Source organism: Psammomys obesus, unplaced genomic scaffold, assembly GCF_907164565.1.
Source record: "Psammomys obesus unplaced genomic scaffold, mPsaObe1.curated_primary_1811, whole genome shotgun sequence".
NCBI lineage: Eukaryota > Metazoa > Chordata > Mammalia > Rodentia > Muridae > Psammomys > Psammomys obesus.
This window is the reverse complement of record NW_026591497.1, coordinates 1,735,039-1,755,247: the sequence shown is the minus strand read 5'-3', so window position 1 is coordinate 1,755,247 and position 20,209 is coordinate 1,735,039. Positions and strand designations below refer to the sequence as shown.

At 47.8% G+C, this 20,209-nt stretch overlaps 1 protein-coding gene across 4 annotated transcripts in view; it reads left to right on the top strand.

Moving 5' to 3' along the window:
- The window catches only part of Tango2 (transport and golgi organization 2 homolog), a 41,012-nt gene extending 23,518 nt beyond the window's left edge, over positions 1–17,494 (top strand). For 2 of the 4 annotated variants that reach the window (XM_055610227.1, XM_055610226.1), the window contains exons 3-9: positions 3,341–3,429; positions 6,589–6,708; positions 7,662–7,776; positions 10,044–10,114; positions 13,777–13,930; positions 15,138–15,242; positions 16,606–17,494. In XM_055610227.1, the coding sequence (XP_055466202.1) occupies positions 3,341–3,429; positions 6,589–6,708; positions 7,662–7,776; positions 10,044–10,114; positions 13,777–13,930; positions 15,138–15,242; positions 16,606–16,726 (775 nt within the window). In that variant the 3' untranslated portion in view covers positions 16,727–17,494. Of the gene's footprint in view, positions 1–3,340; positions 3,430–6,588; positions 6,709–7,661; positions 7,777–10,043; positions 10,115–13,776; positions 13,931–15,137; positions 15,301–16,605 lie in introns of those variants that run through there. The other 2 variants (XR_008720533.1, XM_055610228.1) reach the window with 2 other exon arrangements.
- Positions 17,495–20,209: the final 2,715 nt, after the last annotated feature.

Sequence of the window (20,209 nt, the reverse complement as noted above, 5' to 3'; positions counted from 1 at the left end):
CTATCTATCTATCTATCTATCTATCTACTTTCCCTACACTTGGATATCTCTGTATATATACAGTCATATATCTATAGAGGAAACTCAGCTGCCAGCCTACAGGACACTGATCTGTGCTTTGGATGGAGATGAAGCTAAATCAGCCCTGGACAACTGAATGAATACAAGCCATATTTTTCCAACTGGGTGGATAAAGTTTACTTTGGTAGCTGCTTCTGTTCCAGTTCCAGGGATGTCCAGTAACAGTGGCAGGCTGCAGCACCCCCCCCCCCCCCCCCCCCCCCCCCGTCACTCCAATTGCAGCCAAGTAGCCTGACTTGTTCACTGGGAGGACAAGCGGGAGTGTTTTAGATTTGGGCCATGATCCCCAAAACCACAATCTCCAAAGATCAAAATAAACATCCTTAAGGTCTAAAATCTCCTAGATCATAAAACAGTCCTGGAAAAGATGCTTGAAATTCTTGGGGCTTGAGGTATATACAGCTCAGTGGTAGATAGTTGGCTTCAATCCTCAGCACTGCAAAAATAAAATACAACAAAGCAATCATTGGATTCAACCTAGCAAAATGCCTTCTAAAGGAATAGATCAAAAGCAGATAAATATCAAGCACTGCAGTTGGTGACTGTGTGTACCTCTTCTGGCTGTATGGAATACTCTTCCAGACAACCTAACAGATTGACAAGATTGATCAACAACCACAGTAAGTCAGTGTAGCCTGTCCAGTCACCCAAAGAGTCATGATCTGAAGAAACTTTCATTCTTTATAGATGTAAATGCAAGCATTCCCCTCCATCTACCAGGGAAGCTGAAAATGATGCATTCTAATTAAAAATGCTTTTCAAGAGCATGTGGTGTGCATGCATGTGTGTGGGTGTTTGTGTGTGTTTGGTATGCATGTGCACGTGTGTGCATTCATTTGTGCACATGCATGTGGGGGCCTGAGGTTCCTGTTGCAAGGCTTCGATCATTGCCTGCTTTATTCAGAGTCTCTCAGTTGAACCCAGAGCTTGCCAGGATGGGTAGACTTTCTCCAAGGACTGGAATTATAGACAGGCCACCATGCACACCCAGCATCTACACGGGTGCTAGGAACTTGAACTCAGAGCATAGACAGACCTTCATGGTGCTGAAGTCCCTCCAACTGTTAACTGAGGGAGTTGTTTTCTGCTCTCATCCGGGATTGATGTGGGTGCTCATTTGCCCAGCATATTCCTGATTTACAAAACCCCTGCAAGCCATCAACAGTTCAACCCGTGATAACAGTAACCCAGTAGTCAGTGTTCTTGAGTAATTGGGCAAACACCTTTCTTGCTTAAAAATAGGCATTTGAGGGACTGGAGAGATGGCTCAGCAGTTAAGTGCAGTAGCTGCTCTTCCAGAGGACCCAGGTTTGATTCCCAGCACCTGCATGGTAGCTTACAACCACCTGTAACACCAGTTCCAGGGATCCAGTTCTTTGGCTTCCATGGGCTGCAGGTAGGTGATGTATAAACATACAGCCCCATACACAAAAATAATAAAAAGTTCAAGAAAATCTATTTTTAAAATAGAAGTAGTTGGACATCTAAGGATAGAAGATTCTGCTTAGTTAGCTTTTTTCTTTCCCTTTTTATTTATTTGTTTCATGTTTCATTTACTAAAGTTTTGTAAGAATCAGTTCCTGGGGCCAATGGTCCCAGCCTGGTTCTGCCATCAGGAGTCCAAGAATAGATGAAACCCTATTTGAGCAAGGAACTTGCGCAGGACCAGGTAGAAGCTGGGAGAATGGGGGCTCCCAGCGCCCCCCCCCCCCCCCCCCCCGTGTCCTCACTGCAGATCATGCCTTGGAGGCTATGGTTTCTTTCTCCTGGCCGCTGCAGGCTGGCCTCAATGAAAAATATGGCCATGGGCATGCTAGCGTTGCCGCCAAGGTAGGGGACAATTCTACCCTCATAAAGAGGCAGAACAGAGAAAGGAAGACAAGGGCTTGTTGGAACTTGGCTGTTGAAGATGCAGAGAACTGTTCCAACTGCCAGTGTCTGTAGGAAGGACAGTGAACAACCTCTCCCTACCCTAGGTGACTCTGCTGAAGTGAGAGTTGGGGGCAAGAGAATAGGCCTGTCTGGAAGTGGTGAGGCTTCCATGGGAGACCCAGAGCACCCAAGAGCCAGTTCCTGGATCGTTCCCATTCCTCTTCTGAAAGTAAGATGGAACAGTCTCCCAGAGGATCCCCCTACCCCAAAGGGCTTTGGATGTCCAGTGTGTCCTCTCAAGCTCCTTTTTTTTTTTTTTTTTTTCTTTTTTTGAGACAGGGTTTCTCTGTGTAGCTTGGCTGTCCTGGACTTGCTTTATAGACCAGGCTGGCCTTGAACGTACAGAGATCCTCCTGCCTCTGCCTCCCTGAGAGCTGAGATTACAGCTTCTCAAGCTCTTTTTGATGGTCTGCTTGGGCATTTGCCCTGAACGGAGCAGATAGGCAGTAGGACCTGCCCTACTCTCTAGCCTGTTGCCTGTGTGCTTGGTAATGCCATGAAGAATCCTTATTGGTCTGACCCTTTTGGGTGTGGCATGGAATGAGGCTAGCCCACAAGACCTGGTAGGTCTGTCTCCTCAAGCTGAACCACAAAAACCTGTCAGTGGCCATCAGGCAGAGACCAGAGGTACAACTCCATGCTTTCCCACCGCCTCTTATAGCAGCCTGAGAGGTTTCTGCTCAGGTAAGGTAGTAAAGTGTGATAGTGTGATTCTTGTTATTTATTTTTTTAGATGGAGGTCCTATTGTGTGGCCCTGGCTGGCCTGAAACGAAAAAGATTTATTTTATTTTGAATTATTTATGTTTTTATGACTATGTGCACCTAAATACAGGTGTCCACAGATACCAGATGTGTGGGATCTGTGAGCTGGGGTTACAGGTGATTGTGAGCTGCCTAATGTGGGTTCTGGGAATTGAACTGCAGTCCTCTGGAAGAACATTCCATGCTCTTAACTGCTGAACCTGCTCTATGAAGGCAATCTTAACAGTGAATATTAATTATACTAGAGTTTGCAGCTCTGAGTTTGTGAGACACATCAATCCTTTCCATTCCCACAACTCCTTAATTTTCTTTCTATCCTCCCTCATACTTGCATCTTTTCTCAGCACCTGCCTGTCTCCTGAGCAGGGCCTCTGAGTGTGGGTTCTCAGGAGCTGCTAGAGCGTCTGTGGACCTGTGGCACATGGAGAGGACTTGTGGGCAAGGATCTGGTTTATGTTGCCGCTGCTGCAGATTTAACACTAAGCAAGAGAAGCTGCAGCTCCATGGCGGAGCACATGCAGGTCAGCCCCCCGCACATGGGTTCCTTGAACTTTCTTCTCCCAGGCTCATCTTGGCAGCTAACAGAGATGAATTCTACCACAGACCGTCCAAGTTGGCAGACTTCTGGGGAAACAACAATGAGATCCTCAGTGGTAAGTGTTTCTTCACACCTGGTGAGCAGCAGCTCTTCACTGTGTTCCACTAGTTTGGTGAGGCGGTATCCTCTAAACAGGCCCTGCCTCCACACACAAGTGCTCAATTCATAGGTAGGCATGAGTGGCTTTGAGGATCATCCAGCCCCAGAATTAAGTACCTCTCAGAACTGGCTACTCAATATGCCCATGTTTCCTTATGTGCTATGGAGTCCTGGAGGAATGGTCAGCCAGTGAGAAGGGACCACATTGCTTGGTTTGGGGCATCCTCCTTGTGTGTCTCTCTACGTATGTTTTTGTATCTGTGTTCATGTTTCCACCTAAGCCACTGTTTCTCCCTTGACTCCCAGCAAAGACTCATATTGGGTGCATTTTATGTTCCTAAAAATATTGCCATCATCATTAAATCTTTTCTAGATACAGACTAGTTGTTAAGAGAGTTTGATATTTGCTTTAAGACCTGTTAGGCAGGTGAGGAGCCAGCCCCATTAGAACTTAGTATTTTTGACTCCTGAGGCATGGGTGGCCTTCCTGGTGGGTAGTTACTCAGAGCCCCAGAGTTAATAGGTTTTCCAGTATAGCTTCTGAGCGCAGGCAGCCCTCCCTGTCCTGAGTCAGTGCTGTCCACTGTAGTCCTTCTGTGTGGTTCTTTTGCTCCTGTCACAACTTACTCTCTGGAAACAGTTCTGGCCCCTTTGTTCTACTGTCCCATGAACTTTGGCCTTAGCCTGCCTGAACCTCCAGTTCTGTTCTCAGAGTCTGCTAGGTCCTGAGGACTGTAATCACGGGGCTCATGGTCTCATCTCATTTGTTTCTTGTCTCTCAAACTCTTTATCTTTTTGAAATTACATTCATTTATTTATCTGTTTATTAATGAGTGAGTGAGTATGTGTGCGTGTGTGTGCACATGCCACCTTCACACGCACACGTTGCCTTCCTGTATGGGGGTCAGGACAACTTCTTATCTTACCAGTTCCCTTATTGTTTTTGTTTGTCCATTTGTCCTTCCTTCCTTCCTTCCTTCCTTCCTTCCTTCCTTCCTTCCTTCCTTCCTTCCTCCCTCCCTCCCTCCCTCCCTCCCTCCCTCCTTCCTTCCTTCCTTCCTTCCTTCTTTCCTTTCTTCCTTTCATGAAAGGACCTCCCTATGTAGCTCTGGCTAACCTCAAAGTTGGAGAGCCACCTTCTTGTGCCACCACACCCAGCTTTGCTTTCACTTTATTTATTTATGTGTTGTGGGGCTCTCGTGTGCACGCCCAAATGTTGTGTGTGCGTGCGTGCGTGTGTGCGCGAGCGCGCGCGCTCTCACTTTGGCTAGACAGTGAGAGCTCATTCATTTTTCAATTGTTGATTTTTAGGGTTTCTTTATGCATTCTGGATATGCATCTTTTGTTGGATAAATGGGCTGTCCACTAATTTCCTTAGTATCTTATGGTGAGCAGAACACTACTTTTAACAAATATAGTTTTATGGTTTGTTCTTCTTTGTCTTTTTGAGGAAGCCTGTTCCTCCTCCAGGCAATAACGTTTTTCTATAAAAGCCTCTAGTTGACAGTCTGACTTTTGTCTCAAATTTTTATTGTGTGTATGTGTGAGTTCATGTATATGTGTGTGCATACGTGTGCATGGGCCCAAATAACAGCTTCAGGAACACTAGCCACCTCCTTTCAGACAAGTCTCATTGGCCTGAAGCTCACTCATTAGTTTAGACTGGCCCATCAGTGTCCATGATCGTCATTTCTCTGCCAGCACCCCCACACCCTAAATCTTACAGGGTTCTGGAACTCAAACAGGTCCTCATCCTTGCAAGGCAAGCATGTAGCTAACTCTCCCCAGCTCTAAAATCAGTTTTTGTGCCTGATGTGAGCTAAGGGCTGAGATCTCCCCCTCCAGTCATTGTAGTGCTGTTTATTGAAATCGGTTGAGGATACATAGGTGGCTCTGCTCTGGACTCTCGTGTCACACTGATCTGGCTGTGTCACACCGATTTGTGTAGGTCCTGTGCCAATACCTCAGTCTCTGTTACTGTCCTGTGAGCTGAGCACGCTCATCATACCTGATATTTTGAGCCCAAGAGTTCAAATTTTAAATTTCATTTTCTAAGCCAAGTGTGGTGGTGTAGCACTAAAACTGCAAAACTTTTGAGCCTGAGACAGGAATATCACCTTGAGGTCCAGGTCACAGCCTTCCAGACTTACAAAAACAAAGTAGGGATAAGGGTTTGGCTCAGTGGAGTGCTTGCCTAGCATGCACTGCATACACCAGCCATGGGTGGCGCACACCAGTAATGCCAGCACTTAGGTTGAAGCAGAGGAATCAGGTGTTCAAGGTCAGTGTTAAGTGCGTAGTAAATTTAAGAGCAGCCTGAGCTACGTTAGATCTTGACTCAAAGAGCAGCACTAAGTAAGTGTGTGTCTTCTAGTTCTCGAGCCCATTTGTTTGCTAGTTCTAGTGGGTTGTCGGGTTTATTTGGGCTTTCTATGTCTATGAATCTGCTCCCTACCTTTCAGTTTTATTTTCTTTGCTGTGTTTACATTTTATATTTCTTTTTTTTGTTGTTGTTGTTAATATTGATTCTGAGAAATGACATTTTAGGGTCAGGGAGATGCCTCAGCAGGTAAGCACCAAGGATCTGAGTTCAAATCCTAGCACCCACCATCATGGCCATGTGTGTACCTATAGCCCAGTGCTGTCGGGGCAGAGACAGGATCAGTGATGCATGCTGACCCGGCCTAGTTCTAGATTTAGAGAGAGATGCTGCTATAAGGGATGAGGTGGAAAGTGATAGAGCAAGACACTTGTTCTCTTCCTGTAGCTCTCACTTGTGCACAAGCACCTATACTAGCACACAATGTACAAATAGCACATTCATATTACACATACACACTCTATAAACAAGTACTTTCTTCTGTGATGTCTTAATAACTCCTCAGACTGAGTGCAGCGACCTAATAGTCTGACTGTGACCCCTCCTGTTGTCTAGGGTCTCTCTCTCACATAAACACCCCTGGGCCTGGAGAACCTAGTGTAGGACCTCGTGGCAGCAGCATTGACCCTATGAGAAGCTGTATGTCCTGGCATGCCCCATGAGGGCTGGGCAAGAGGGTGCCAGTGAGGCCCATCACAGGAACCTGGCTGGTGGTAATGTTGTCGTCTGCCATAGGGCTCGACATGGAGGAAGGCAGGGCAGGAGGAACATGGCTGGGCATCAGCACGCGTGGGAAGCTGGGGGCGCTCACCAACTACCTGCAGCCCCGGCAAGAGCCAGACACCCGTGGGAGAGGTATGGGGTCTGTGGGCTCGGGTGGGACCTGGGGAGGGCAAGGCACATTGGGGTGGAGCTAGGTAAGACTGGCAGGGCAATGGAAGTGAACAGGTCCTGGTACAGTGGGGAAGGAGTAAAGAAGAGGGCACCTTGCTAGGGCTTCTGCTCGTGAGCCCCACATCCTCCATGTGCCTGTCACAGCAGTGACAGGAAGAAGAGCTGGAGGGAAGAGCTGGCCAAATGTTGCCAATATGATTATACCAGGCAGTGTCCTTCAGGCTTATGACTCCCTGACCCTGGCCGTTGAGTTTCATCTTTTATTTATTTCTTTTATTTTTATTTTTTAATTATTATTGTTATTTTATTTGTTTGTTTGTCTATTTATTTATTTATTTATGTTTTTCTAGTCAGGGTTTTTCTGTATGTAGCCTTGGCTTTCCTGGAACTCACTTTATAGACCAAGCTGGCCTTGAATTCAAAGAGCTCCACCTGTCTCTGCCTCCCAAGTGCTAGGATAAAAAACATGCATCCCATGCTCAGCATTTCTTTTATTTTCGAAAGAGATTGATTTATTTATGTTTATGAGTACATGTATTCCTGCACGCCAAGAGAGGGCAGTGGATCTCATTATAGATGATTGTGAGATGCTATGTGGGTGAGTTGAACTTAGGACCTCTGGAAAAGCAGCTAGTGCTCTTAAGCACTAAACCATCTCTCTAGCCCCGAGTTTCATCTTTCCTTTTTTATTATTATTATTATTTTTTTTTTCAAGACAGGGTTGCTCTATGTAGCCTTGGCTGTCTTGGACTCACTTTGTAGATCAGGCTGTCTTTGAACTCACAGAAATCCAGGTGCTGGAGTCTCAGTGGAACCCCTCTTCCTACGTCCTCCCCGGAGACCCTATCTCAGTCTTTCCCGGGGCAGCAATTCATGTCTGCTGCCTTGGCTGTTGATGTTTTCCCTGCCCGCAGGTGAACTGGTGTCTCACTTTCTGACCAGTGACATGGACAGCCTGTCCTACCTGAAGAAGGTCTCTACAGAGGGCCACCTGTACAATGGCTTCAACCTCATAGCAGCTGACCTGAGGTGGGTTTGCCTTGGAGACTCGGGCTTTAGCACTTCTCTATACAGGCCCCACCCCAGTCAGCTTGGTACCTTCCCCAGGACTTCCCTGGATGGGTGTTTGGCCAGCATCTGATGGTTGGGCCTGTCTCAGATTCACTACCTGAGAACAGGAAGTAAAGCTCAGGGATACTTGAGATGGCATGAAGGCCGCAGGCTCCCTACAGTGAGAGAACTGGGAGCTGGCAGTGCTCAGATTGAAGAGCCTCTGTCTTGGGGTGACTCCAGCTGGGCATCCGTCTCCTCCTCTGGGATGCTTCATAACAGCTGGCATCAGTCTGTCTTGACCAGGTACTTGAGCTTCCAGGTGGTTCTCATCTTGGCGATTGCTTGGCCTTTCAGGGAGTTAAATATCCTTTAATTCTCTTTTCTCCCTGATGTCAGTGAATGCTGTTAGCTGGGGTCTTCCTCCTGAGGTACGCTGCTGTCAGCCTATGTCCAGATGCCTGTTCTGTGCTGCCTCCTTCTGCAGGAGCAGGTCCGTAGGTGAGCCCTAGGCCCAGCATGTCTTGAACATCCATTGTGTAGGGTGTGCCCTGTGTCATTTCTGAACTACAGTGAGCACACTGACTTAATTTGGAAGCTGAGTGAAGTGCAGTAGTCGCAGGAAGAAGGCCCAGAGTAGAAGGGCATGCTTCCATCCTCCCTTCTCCCTTCGGGGGCTCCTGAGGCCATAAGCCTATGCTCCCTCTCCTCTTCAAACATGGAGCTGTGTGTGCATTTTCAGTAGTAGTTCCATGTGTGTTTGATCCAGTCCCAGGAGACTGGAGCCATGGCTACAGTGCATGAAGGAATGGTTATTCAGTGGCTATGTCAAATGCTGGAAACAAGGCTGTTGTTCTCTGAGCAGATACACAGTGGCTCCTGCAGCTGGGCCTCTGGAAATCTGAGTAGCCTTCCTTGCTATAGACCCTGCAGGGTCAGAGGACAGCTAAAGAGCCATCCCACAAGTCAGACTCCTGATGCCACAGCTGATGCTGCAGGGCAACAGTTGGGTACTGATAAACCAAGGTTTAAGCTAGGCGTGACATTGCACACCTTTAATCCCAGCACTTGAGAGGCAGAAACAGGCAGATCTCAATGGGTTCAAGGCCAGTTGGTCTACATGAAGAGTTGCAGAGCAGCTAGGACTATATAGTGAGACCCTGTCTCAAAACATGCAACCAAGGCTGGAGACTGAGGCTGGACAGAGGGTGCATTGGCTAAGAGTGCATACAGCTTTTGAAGAAGACTGGAGTTCAGTTTCGGCATCCATGTCAAATGGCTCCTGAAACTCTAGCTTCAGGGGGTCCTATGTCTCTGGCCTCTATAGGCACCCATACACACACAATCAGAAGTAACACAAATCTTTAAAAACAACAAAAAGAAACCAAGACCTATAATGGAGAAAGATTTGTCCTGGACACAGCTGCCCTTTCCTTTGTCTGGTCCATGGCAATGGTGACAGAGACCCTCACATAGGAACTCGGTTCCATGGGTCCTTACACACCTGCACACACATCTTACACAAAACAGCCTGCACCCCACCTCCAACCAACAAAATCTTCAAAATTTATTATCTAAACATCTTAAGAAAGTTGCAAGGGCTGGGGTGAGGAAGAATGTGAAAGGGATATGAACCCAGACTAGGGCTGGGGGCAAGTCATGCGTGATGCTCGTGTGGAACCAGAGGAGTCATCTCAGTAACCACCCCTGTTTGTATGTCCATTTGGAACGTATTTCAGAATCAATTCTGAGGTCTAACTTAAAGGCTCACTATGGCATGGAGGAGCGGGGGCATTTTCAGCAGGTAGAGCCTTGTAAATAGTTGTAAAATGTTAAAGTAGTAGAATATAGTCTTTGCTACTTTGCTCAAGGGCCTATTCTGAGGCTACGTGTCACAGCACTTAAAGATTACCATATGGGTGGCAGCCGTGACCCTCCAGATGGGCTGAGGTGAGGTGCAGCTGTCACAGCATGCCCATGCCGTGGGACATTTAGAGAAGTATGGGGAATTTCACATTCTGCTGGCTCCAGTAGTGAGCCAGGAATGTACCTGTAAGGCTGGACAGGGCCTTGTGTCTCTGCACCAGCTTTCCAGGCCCCTAGTGGGCTGAATGGTCCATTGTCTTTGTCGCCAGGCCAGGCTAGAGACAGGGCCATGAGATCACTAGGCAGTGCTGGGAACTGCTATCTAGGGGCTGCTGGTGTCTGCTATCTGACCTTCTCTGGCTTTTGGCTTCCATTCACAGCACAGCAAAAGGAGACGTCGTTTGCTACTATGGGAACCGGGGGGAGCCTGAGCCTATTGTCTTGGCACCAGGTGAGCCTGCTTTGGTGTCCAGACAGACAGGGTGGGGGCTGCCTCCTGTGTTGGGAATACTGTGTGCCAAGACTAAGCAGGACCCCCAGACAACAGCATGAATGGGGTCCCACACAACACAGGGTGAACTAACCTGGGGTCAGCTGCTTTCTCCTTCATTCACAGCCTGAGGGTAATCCTTGCTGGTGACATCTTGGGTCTGTGGGCCTTGGACACTGACTTTGGTCCCATATCAAGCATTCCTTCCCCTAGGGTAAGAGTCAGTGTCCTCAACAACAGCTATATCCCACCTCTGTGTGATAGTTTTCCTTCATACTACAATTTCTGCATCCCCAAGTCATGAAGTTTTTCCTAGGCAGTTGGCACAGGCCACTAAGTTATGTTGAGGGCACATGTCACTGCCTCCTACTGGGGATCAGTAGTAGGCCCAAGATGTGTACCAGGTGGAGCTCAAGGGAAGTGGGAGCCCCCAGGATAGCTGAATAGCTCTATCCTGCCTGTGCTATTGGGGGTAATAGTGCTAATAGTCCTGGGTTGCTTCACACCAGAATTTCTAATACTGGGTTTGAACCCCAGAATAGGTAGCCCACACCAAAGCATGGTTTCTAGTCCATTCTACTGGCTCTCTTACACATTCCTCACATAGGGCTCTCTGCAAGCTCTGGGCACCCTAGCCATGGCACCCTCACTGCCCTTGGTGGTGTATATCCTGTCCTTCCTGTGCAAGCCCCAGGACAGGCCCAAGAAGCCCCAGTAGCACTCCCAAGAAGCAGTCGATGCCTGACTTGGGTTCATTTGGGTTCATCTTCAGCCAGGTCTTGCCTCTCTATTTTTCTCAGAGCCCCTTTGTTTCAGCTTCTTGGGGTCTGCAGATCCATTGAATGGGGCTTTGTATCCCAGGAGCCCTTCTCATACCAGCCCAATCTCAAGTGGGAGAGCAGTGGGAGAGCCCAATCTCAATCTGGGAGAGCAGTTGGAAGCCAAGGGATGAGGCCTACTGTTCTCAGAGCTGAAGACTCCCTGATTGGAGCTTATTTTCTGCTCAGTCTTTTATAGTAGAATTTCTTTCCATCTATCTCATGATTTAGTCCCAAGCTTGCCCCTACTTGAGCTATATCCACTTCCCTTCTTTCTGGTGTTGGGAACTGAACTGAGGCAGTCACACCTACTAAACACCCTCTTAGCAAACACTCAGCCCCCTGCCTTTAAGCAGGCAAATTGTCCTGAGTTTAAATCCAGCAATGACTACATAGTGAATGTCAAGCTACCCTGGACTACAGAATGGGCCCCTGTCTCAAAAAAAACAAAAAAAACAAAAAAACAAAAAAACTTCCATTGAAATGTGACTCTCACATTACTGTGCACATAAAATCTGTCACACAGCCAGCTCTGGTGGCACAAGCCTAAAATCCCAGCACTAGTGAGGCAAAGGCAAAAAGACAATCAATCATAATTTCATGTCCAGCTGATCTAGAATAAGTTCAAAGCCAGCCAAGGCTCCATGACAAGCTTTTCTTAGGAAGGAAGGAAGGAAGGAAGGAAGGAAGGAAGGAAGGAAGGAAGGAAGGAAGGAAGGAAGGAAGGAAGGAAGGGAGGAAGTTAGTTCTATACAGGTTGGGGGTGTGAGGCAGGAGGAATTGTCAGGAGGGTGAGGCAGAGGAATTATCCTTTGAGGTCAGTCTGGGCTCCATTTACAATCAAATGTGAAGCTGGATGTAGTGGTGCATACCTTTCAATCTCAGCACTCAGGAGGCAGAGGCTAGCGATTCTCTGAGTTCAAGGCCAACCTGGTTTATACAGCGAGTTTCAGGCCAGCCAAGGTTATGTACTAAGACCCTATCTCAATAAACCAAAAAAATCAATGAAATAAAAAAACAAATGGTGACTTGGGCTTGGTGTGCACACCTTTAATCTCAGCATTCAGGAGGCAGAGGCAGGTGATTTCTGTGAGTTTAAGGCCAGCCTGGTTAATGTAGGGAGCTCCAGGTAATTTCAGAATTTGTCACCCACCAAGAACAAAACAAAACAAAACACCAACAACTAAAACCCAGAATCATCTGCCCTTGCTCCTGCTTATCCACTGTCTCTCAGGATTATACATTCTGGACATTTTGTTCAGATGAACCAGCCATGTAGTGAAGGAAGCTGACTTCTAATTTGGCTCACTTATCTTGATGTTTTTAAGTGCCTTTTTCCCTGAGCCGTCTCACTGGCCCAGAACATCTCCTTCCACTTAAGCCTTTTGAGGAACTTCCACTGGTTTGCCAAAGCACCTGCACCATTTTACGTTTCTGCCAGTGGTTTATAAAGGTTCCTCTTTTCCAAGGTCTCACCAGGAGTTAGTGTTCTCTGTCTTTAGAAGGAGAGGGTTCTAGAGATGGAACCCAGGCCCTGAAACATGCTGAGCACATACTGTGGCACTGAGACACACCCCAGCCTGTCTCCCCATGCCCAGCCTGAGGTGCTGGTAAATCAGACCCAACGCCTCTGGCATACTAGGCAAAGCTCTTTACCTTTGACATCATTACCCCCACCCCTTTCTTTTTTTTGGGGGAGTGGGGTGGGCAGGGGGCTTATGTATCCAGGCTAGCCAGACTCAAACTCAGTGTATATCCAAGGATATATACTGCCACCTTCTGAGTGCTGAATTACAGGTGTGGTCTGACCATTTGAAAATTTTGGTTTTTTTGTCTTGCAGAAGTTCTTTCTTTAATCTACAAATATCATGAGATATCTAACTTTCAAAACTCCTTTCCCACATTTTGTGTTTTATTTAACTTCTCTGACACTTTTTTTAAAATGCATAACTTTAAATTTACATGAGGTCCCATTTATCTCGTTGCTATGCTTTTGTTGACTTACCTAATAAATCATTGCTTGATATAAGGTTATGAAGCTTTTTCTTTTAAAAATGTGTTTACTCTCTCTGGTGTGTGTGTGTGTGTGTGTGTGTGTGTGTGTGTGTGTGCATGCGTGCTGCCTGAGCTTTGGGACACACTCTCACTCTAGCCCAGGCTGACCTGACCTGAATCTTGCTATGTAGGCTAGCCTCAAACCTGCCACAATCCTACCTCAGCCTCCTGAGAATCTGGGACTGTAGATACATGCCGCCACACTTGATCCTAAAGCTGTTCCTTTTTGTTTTGGTTTGGTTTTAGGAGACAGCGTTTCATGTAAACAAACTTGCCTCAAACATTGTGCATATGTGTATATGTGTGCCTGCATGCTCATGACTCAGCTTGCATGTAGAGGTCAGAGGACAACTTGCAGGTGTCAGTTCTCTCCTTCCACCATGTAGACACAGAGCTTGACAAACTCAGGTCATCAGGCTTGGTGGCAGGCGCCTTTACCCACTGAGCCATCTTGCTGGCCTTAATTTTTGTACTGGGTGTGAGATCAGGTCCAATTCCATTCTTTGTGAATGGCCCAGCTCCATTACAGAATGATCTTCCACACTACTTCAACAAGAAAGAAAACAGTGACATTTGGACTGACAGCTTGGCCTTGGGGGCTCCAGCAGAGCCAGAGTGGTGTTCCAGGGATTCAGCTGGACCCACATCAGATTAGGCTTCCCCTGGTGTCTTGTTTGGATGCTTGGCTGGAAGCCATCTGCCCCAGCTACCTGGGGCCTCTGCATGGCCAGGCTGACCTTCTTCCTACAGGAACCTATGGGCTAAGCAATGCCCTGTTGGAGACGCCCTGGAAGAAGCTGTGCTTTGGCAAGCAACTCTTCATGGAAGTGGTGGAACAGAGCGAGGCACTCCCTAAGGACACCCTCGTCACCCATCTCCTAGATGTACTCAACAATGAGGAGGCGTAAGTGAACGCGTCCAGTGGGGCAGCCACACAGGTCTAGTGCAGGGAGGAAGGCAGGCTCTACTACATTTAAGGTTTGCGAAGATGAGCAGGTTGGCTCCCAGCTACAGGAGAGCCTGCCTGACATATTCCTCTGTCTCCTTAAGACTCAGGCTTATTCCTCTTGGGGATGCAGTCAGGGTTTCCAGTAGGGCCCTGGAAAATGAGAGGTAGTGCAGACAGTGCTCTATGCTCTGAGAAACTTGGTGTTTTCTGAAGTCTGGCCTCCTACAAGGAGAGCTAGTGTGATATTCTAGAAGGTTCTAGCTGTTCAACAAATCTTAGGGAGAAGAGCCAGAAAAATACAGAAGCCAATGAGAGCAGGCCTAGGGTTTGACATTGTTTGCTATCCCCTATCTCCAGAAACCTTGGAGCTAAGCATTAGGCATAGATACACCCGTCCCTGGAAGGAACAGACCCTCCCACATACATACACACCTTCCTCCATGCCCATGGACCTCTTCATGGGGTACACTTAGACTCTGGGCCCTTGGCTTCAGCCATCCCAGCCAAGAATCCTGGTGTCCACCATGCTGGCATATATTCTTTCATGATCCCATGCATCTTCCCATTCTCATCTAAGCTTGGCCACTTTCTGCACAGATGACCTAGTATCCTTCCACATTTCTCACCTTGCAGTCTCTTAGAGCAGCCTCTTCCCCACCCCATTCTGTCATCCTTCACAGGGTGAGTTGCCCTGACCCCTGCCTAGTCTCTCTTTTCTGTTGGCCTTGAGCCATAGCATCATTCTCCAGCCTTAGCATCAGCTGCTCTCTTGGGGGTGTTGTGCTGGGCTTTGCTCAGCAAGTGATGGTCCTCAGTCACTTGGACAGGCCAATTGCAGCTCTGGATGTTCTTACTGATAACCCTAGTCATGGTACAAGTTGTGCTGGTTGGTGAGTCTCAGGGTTTAAAGGGGCTCTCGTATATGAACTGATGCCCACAGGGTACCACTAAGACAATAGAGAGTGCATATGCCATTTGGATGCCTAGGCTTAGTGATGGTGTCATAAGTGATGGAGTGGAAGGATGACAAAGTAGAAGGAGCCAAGTAGAACACTTATAAGTAAGCCTCCTTGGGAATCTCAGGCTGCTAGCATTACGAATGGGGTTCCCTGTGTACAGGCAATAAGGAACTAACAGCTTCTCTGACCTTCTATCCTTCTAGACAGCTGCCAGACCCAGCCATTGAGGACCAGGGCCGGGAGTATGTACAGCCAATACTGAGCAAGTATGCAGCTGTGTGTGTCCGCTGCGCCACCTATGGCACCAGGTGATCGGAGTTGGAACTACTGGGCACATTCACTTTGGGTGTCCCTGACCATGACTAGGTACCTCCCCTGACTCAGTGTATTCCAGAATCTGTCTTTAGATTTATCTGCAGGTTGAGTAGATTCCATAGGTAATGTGTCCATGCATACACAGGACCAAGTGGTCAGAACTCCTGAAATGCCACTGTGTCCTAGGTGGGGCTCCTGGCTGCCTTGCCTGTTTAAAGATGAGCTAGGCACAGTGGTACACGTCTGTAATCCTAGCACTCAGTTGGCAGAGGCAGGCGGATCTCTGTGAGTTGGAGGCCAGCCTGGTCTACAAAGCAAGCCCAGAACAGCCACGGCTACACAGAGAAACCCTGTCTCAAATAAAACCAAAGGAAGGAAGGAAGGAAGAGAAAGAAAGAAAGAAAGAAAGAAAGAAAGAAAGAAAGAAAGAAAGAAAGAAAGAAAGAAGAAAGAAAGAAAAGAAAGAAGAAAGAAAGAAAGGAAAGAAAGAAAGGAAAGAAAGAAAGAAGCCAGAGATGACATTTGGAATGTTCCTACTGTCAAGTGTTGGTTATGCTCTGGTACAGATTCTCTAAAGCCTGTGATTTACATGCTGGATGGCAGCTATCAGCTGGTCTTTCCTATGTGTGCCCACCCTTCTGAAAGGCAGGAGCTCACACATGAGAACCTACCATAGGGTGGGCTAGAAAAAAAAGAAAGAAAATTAGCCAGCTGACTTAGCCTGGGCCAGTGGAGGAAGAAGATAAGAAACGAGTTTTCTAGCTAAGCAGATCATGTGCCCAAGTAGTTAGAACTTAACTTCTTGTTCTTGAGTGCAAAACATGGCCAGGTGTCTGGGGGCCTGGTTTACTGCCAGTGGGTCAGTGCTGGGGCCACCCTGTGAGGAATGTGGTGGTATATATATATATTTTTTTTTTGTTTGTTTGTTTGTTTTTGTTTGAGACAGGGTTTCTCTGTGTAGCCCTGGCAGTCCTGCTTGATCTGTAGACCAAGCTGGCTTCCAACTTAGAGATTCACTTGCCTCTGCTTCCTGAGTGCTGGGGTTAAAGCTGGGTGCTTCCACCACCTGGCCTGTGAATTGGTTCTTGCTATAGAAAAAGGTCAGACCAAGCTGGGTTGTTTTAAGCAATGGTAACAGGACTCACTGAGTGCGAGGCTGGCCAGAGAGCCCAAATGCCTCTGGTGAGCTCCCTCATGTCCTCAAAGTTGAGGCTATTATTTTAGTAACCCACCTGAAGGCAGATCTGAGTAGCTAGCTCAGGCCCTGGCTGTGATGGTTATGCCTCCGGGCCTCAAGCCTGGTCCCAGCTGTGGCTCTGAAAGGTGGGGCTGGGACTAAAGGATGCTTTCTTTCAGAACCAACACCATCATCCTTGTGGATGCAGATGGCCACGTGACCTTCACAGAACGAAGCATGCTGGACAAAGATACCTCCCGCTGGGAGACCAACACCTATGAGTTCACTCTACAGAGTTAGCCACTGCTAACTCTGCTAGATTCCTAGGATGCTGTGCCTCAAGGGCCAGGCATAGACTGGAACCTTCTATGGCCACACTTGCACGTCTGGGACTCCGCCAGTATCCCTAGGACCAGGACCTTCTGATCTGTGTGTTACCCATACTCAGCTCAGGGTTTGTCTTTGTGCCAGTGAAGAATGACTAAGTTGAACACTAGATCTGAGGCCTAGGTGAATGCATGGCCACTGCTGCCATGTACACACACGTGTGTCTGACTGACTAGCAGAGTTGTGCCTCTCACTTCTCATCTTTGGCCAGTGGGTCTCCTCCCTGGACTGGTAACAAAAGTAGGCTTTTTATAGAAACTGGCCTTTCCTCTCCTGACTGCAGAGCACAACTGTGTCTCAGTTCTTCATAGTCAGACATCCCCCTGCAGGAGCACTGGCCGTGTTAGAAACTGAGTGAATCAGGCACAAGAGAAGCCCACTCTGATAGAAATGAAGTCTCATTGGAGATCTTGTAGTTCTGTATGTGTTAGGGGATCCCATGTGTGTTCACTGGTTCTGCATGAATGAGAACCCTGTGTGCATTGGTCAGTCCTGTTGTGTGGATCCTGGGATCTCTTGAACTCCTGCTTGCCCAGCAGGCATTGTGGGTTCTGAGCAGGACTGTCTCAATAAGTGGCTCAGCCAGCCCCTGCCATCGCCCTCATCACAAGCCGGACTCCATAGGAATGTGAACATGAATGTCCACTGTTGATAATAAAACTTGGAGGCTGTGATGAGTAAGGCTGTTTCAGAGTTCTTCCTTTGTTTGGTGGCAACAGTCAGAACTGGAACTGTCATGGTGGGTCAGATGCCCACTGGAGGATCTTTCTTTTTTACATACCTTCTGGAGCACTGATGGACACTTGCAGGTCTATCTGTATGCCCGTCTGTCCTTAGGGTAGCCAGGGTGTAAGAGAATGTATTTGTGACTACAGGGTGAGATGCCACCAGGGATTCACCAGATAGAGTCCCTATGATCCTTTTTGGTTTATAAGGAGTCCCCACAAGAAGAGATAGCTAGAGAATGGTGGGGATGGGTGAGTGTGGGGCGGGTGTTCTTAGCCCTGGGCCTTGGGAACCATGCTCCTCCACCCTGCCAGCTAGAAGCCCCATAGCTCAGGCTCCCTTGTAGCTCGCAGCCACCTTTGTGGCATTTCAGAGTAGTGAGCCCAGGGTGGACGTGAACGGAGCGTCCTAGGCTGAATGTGATGAGTTGCTGGTTCCTCTAGAGAAGAACACGAGCCTGTCTTTACCATTCCTGTCTCTGCCACCCTTCTCTGGGTCCAAGAGAAATACTAGGGTTCAAACTAAGGTTGAAGTGGGTAACAAAGCACGTCACCCCGGCCTAAAAAGAAGCAGGTCCTGAGTGTCACACTGGCTCAACCCCCTCAGGTTGTAGCTCCTGCACTCTTGTTCTATAATAGTGTCCACTTTCAGGAGAACCCCTCGGATGTCTAGTCTACCTCTGTGCTACTGGGTAGCCGGTGAAAGCCTTCCAAATCCTGATCATAGAGCCCTCTGACCAAGTCTGCCTGGGGCTTCTCAGTGGCCTCCTGTGGAAGGAGTTGCCCCAAAATATAGCTTGTATTATGGTCTAAGTTACATTTTCCCTAAAAGGAAATCCTTATCCCAGTCTCTCAGAGACTTTCTGGAGACTGTCTTTGCAGAGGCAATGACAATAACATGGAGTTGTTCTTCCACATCCCAAGGGAGTGTGACTTTTTTTTTTTTCTTTTTCAGACCAGATTTCTTTGTGTAGCCCTGGTTGTCCTGGAACTCACTGTGTAGACCAGGCTGGCTTTGAACTCAGAGATCTGCCTGCCTCTGCCTCCTGAGTGCTGAGATTAAAGGCGTGTGCCACCACTGTTCAGCTGTGACTTATATAAAAGGGATAGCAATACAGACACATGCACAGTGCATACATGCTGGAGTTCTGCACCAGGAAAGTTGCACCTGGAACTTGCACAGGGAGCACAGCCTTGCTGCCACCTCCATCCAGACAACCAGCCTCCAAAGCTCTAAAAGAAGTGTCTGCAATACCAATGGGCATCTAGCTCAGTGCTTGTCTAGCAGCCCTGACACTCCAAATTCAGTCCTCAGCCATCGCCCCAAATAAACAAGCTGAATGTAGTGATGTATGCCTGTGATCCCAGCACTCCAGAGACTGAGGCAGGGAGGATACACATCTTTAATCCCATCACTGGGAAAGCAGAGTTTGAGTCCAGCCTTGTCTATAGAATAAGTTCCAGGACATCCAAGGCTACACATTGAAACCCTGTCTCGAAAAACCAAAAAAAAAAAAAAAAAAAAAAAAATGGAGATCAGCCTGGACTACTTAGTGAGATCCTGTCTCATAAAACGAAAACCCTACTCAAAACCAAACCTTGAATAAATATTCTTCTGAATAAGGTATTCATTACCACTGTGTTTGCTGTGAGAGCAAACAGCTTTGTCTGTAAAGAACTTGGCTTGGAAAGCGCTTTATGGTTCCTTGGTTGCCACACAGGTGAGGAAGCAGGGACATGAAGCCAGGAGAGAGGCAAGGCAGTGCCTCCAAGGGTACCCAAGGCTGCAAGCCTCACCTGTCCATGCAGGTCTCACGTGCCCAGCACCCTGCCTTCAGCTCAGGCCCCAGGTTCCTCCCACTGCTCACAGACATAGTTCATGAACTGGGACTTTTATATCCACTGTCCCTGCCCGAAGCACTCTTCCCTCAGGTACCCAAACCGTACCCTTCCTCTCTCCCTGCACTGCTATCTTTGATGCTAGTGTGTATATGCATACAGAAGTCAGGCATTCTCCAAATGCCCTCTTCCCCCACTGGCCTGGAAATTGACAAGTAAGCTAGGTTTGCTGGCCAGTGAAACTCCAGGGATTCAGCCCTCTGCCTGAGGACTGGAATTACAAACACATGCCACTCTCCATCCAGTTTTTTTTTTTTTTTTTTTTTCCCCACAAGGGTTCTGAGAACTAAGCTCAGGTCCCCATGCATGCAAGCTAAGCAAAGCCCCCTTTTACTAATCATGTCTTGGGCAGACACCTGCTTAAAGTTGAAATCTCTGTATAAGTGAGAAGGCTCAGGGGGTAGAAGTCCTTGTTGACAACTCTAGTTCAGTCCCTGAAATCCACAGGAGAGAATCAGCTAAGTTGTTTCCTGTCCTATGCATGAGTGGCACACATACCTTGCAGTCACAGAGATCACACACACAAACACACACACAGAGACAGAGAGACAGAGGGTTGGCCTGATGTGGTGGCAGCACAGGTCTTTAACAACAGCACTCAGAAGGCAGAAACATTAGAATGTCTTGAGTTCGAGGCCAGCCTGGTCTACATAGCAAGTTCCAGGACAACCAAAGCTACACAGAAAGACCCTGTCTCAAAAGCAAAAAGACCAAAACAAAACACCCAAAAAACAAAACCCTGAACCCTCTGACTAGGAATGCAGTTCTGTGG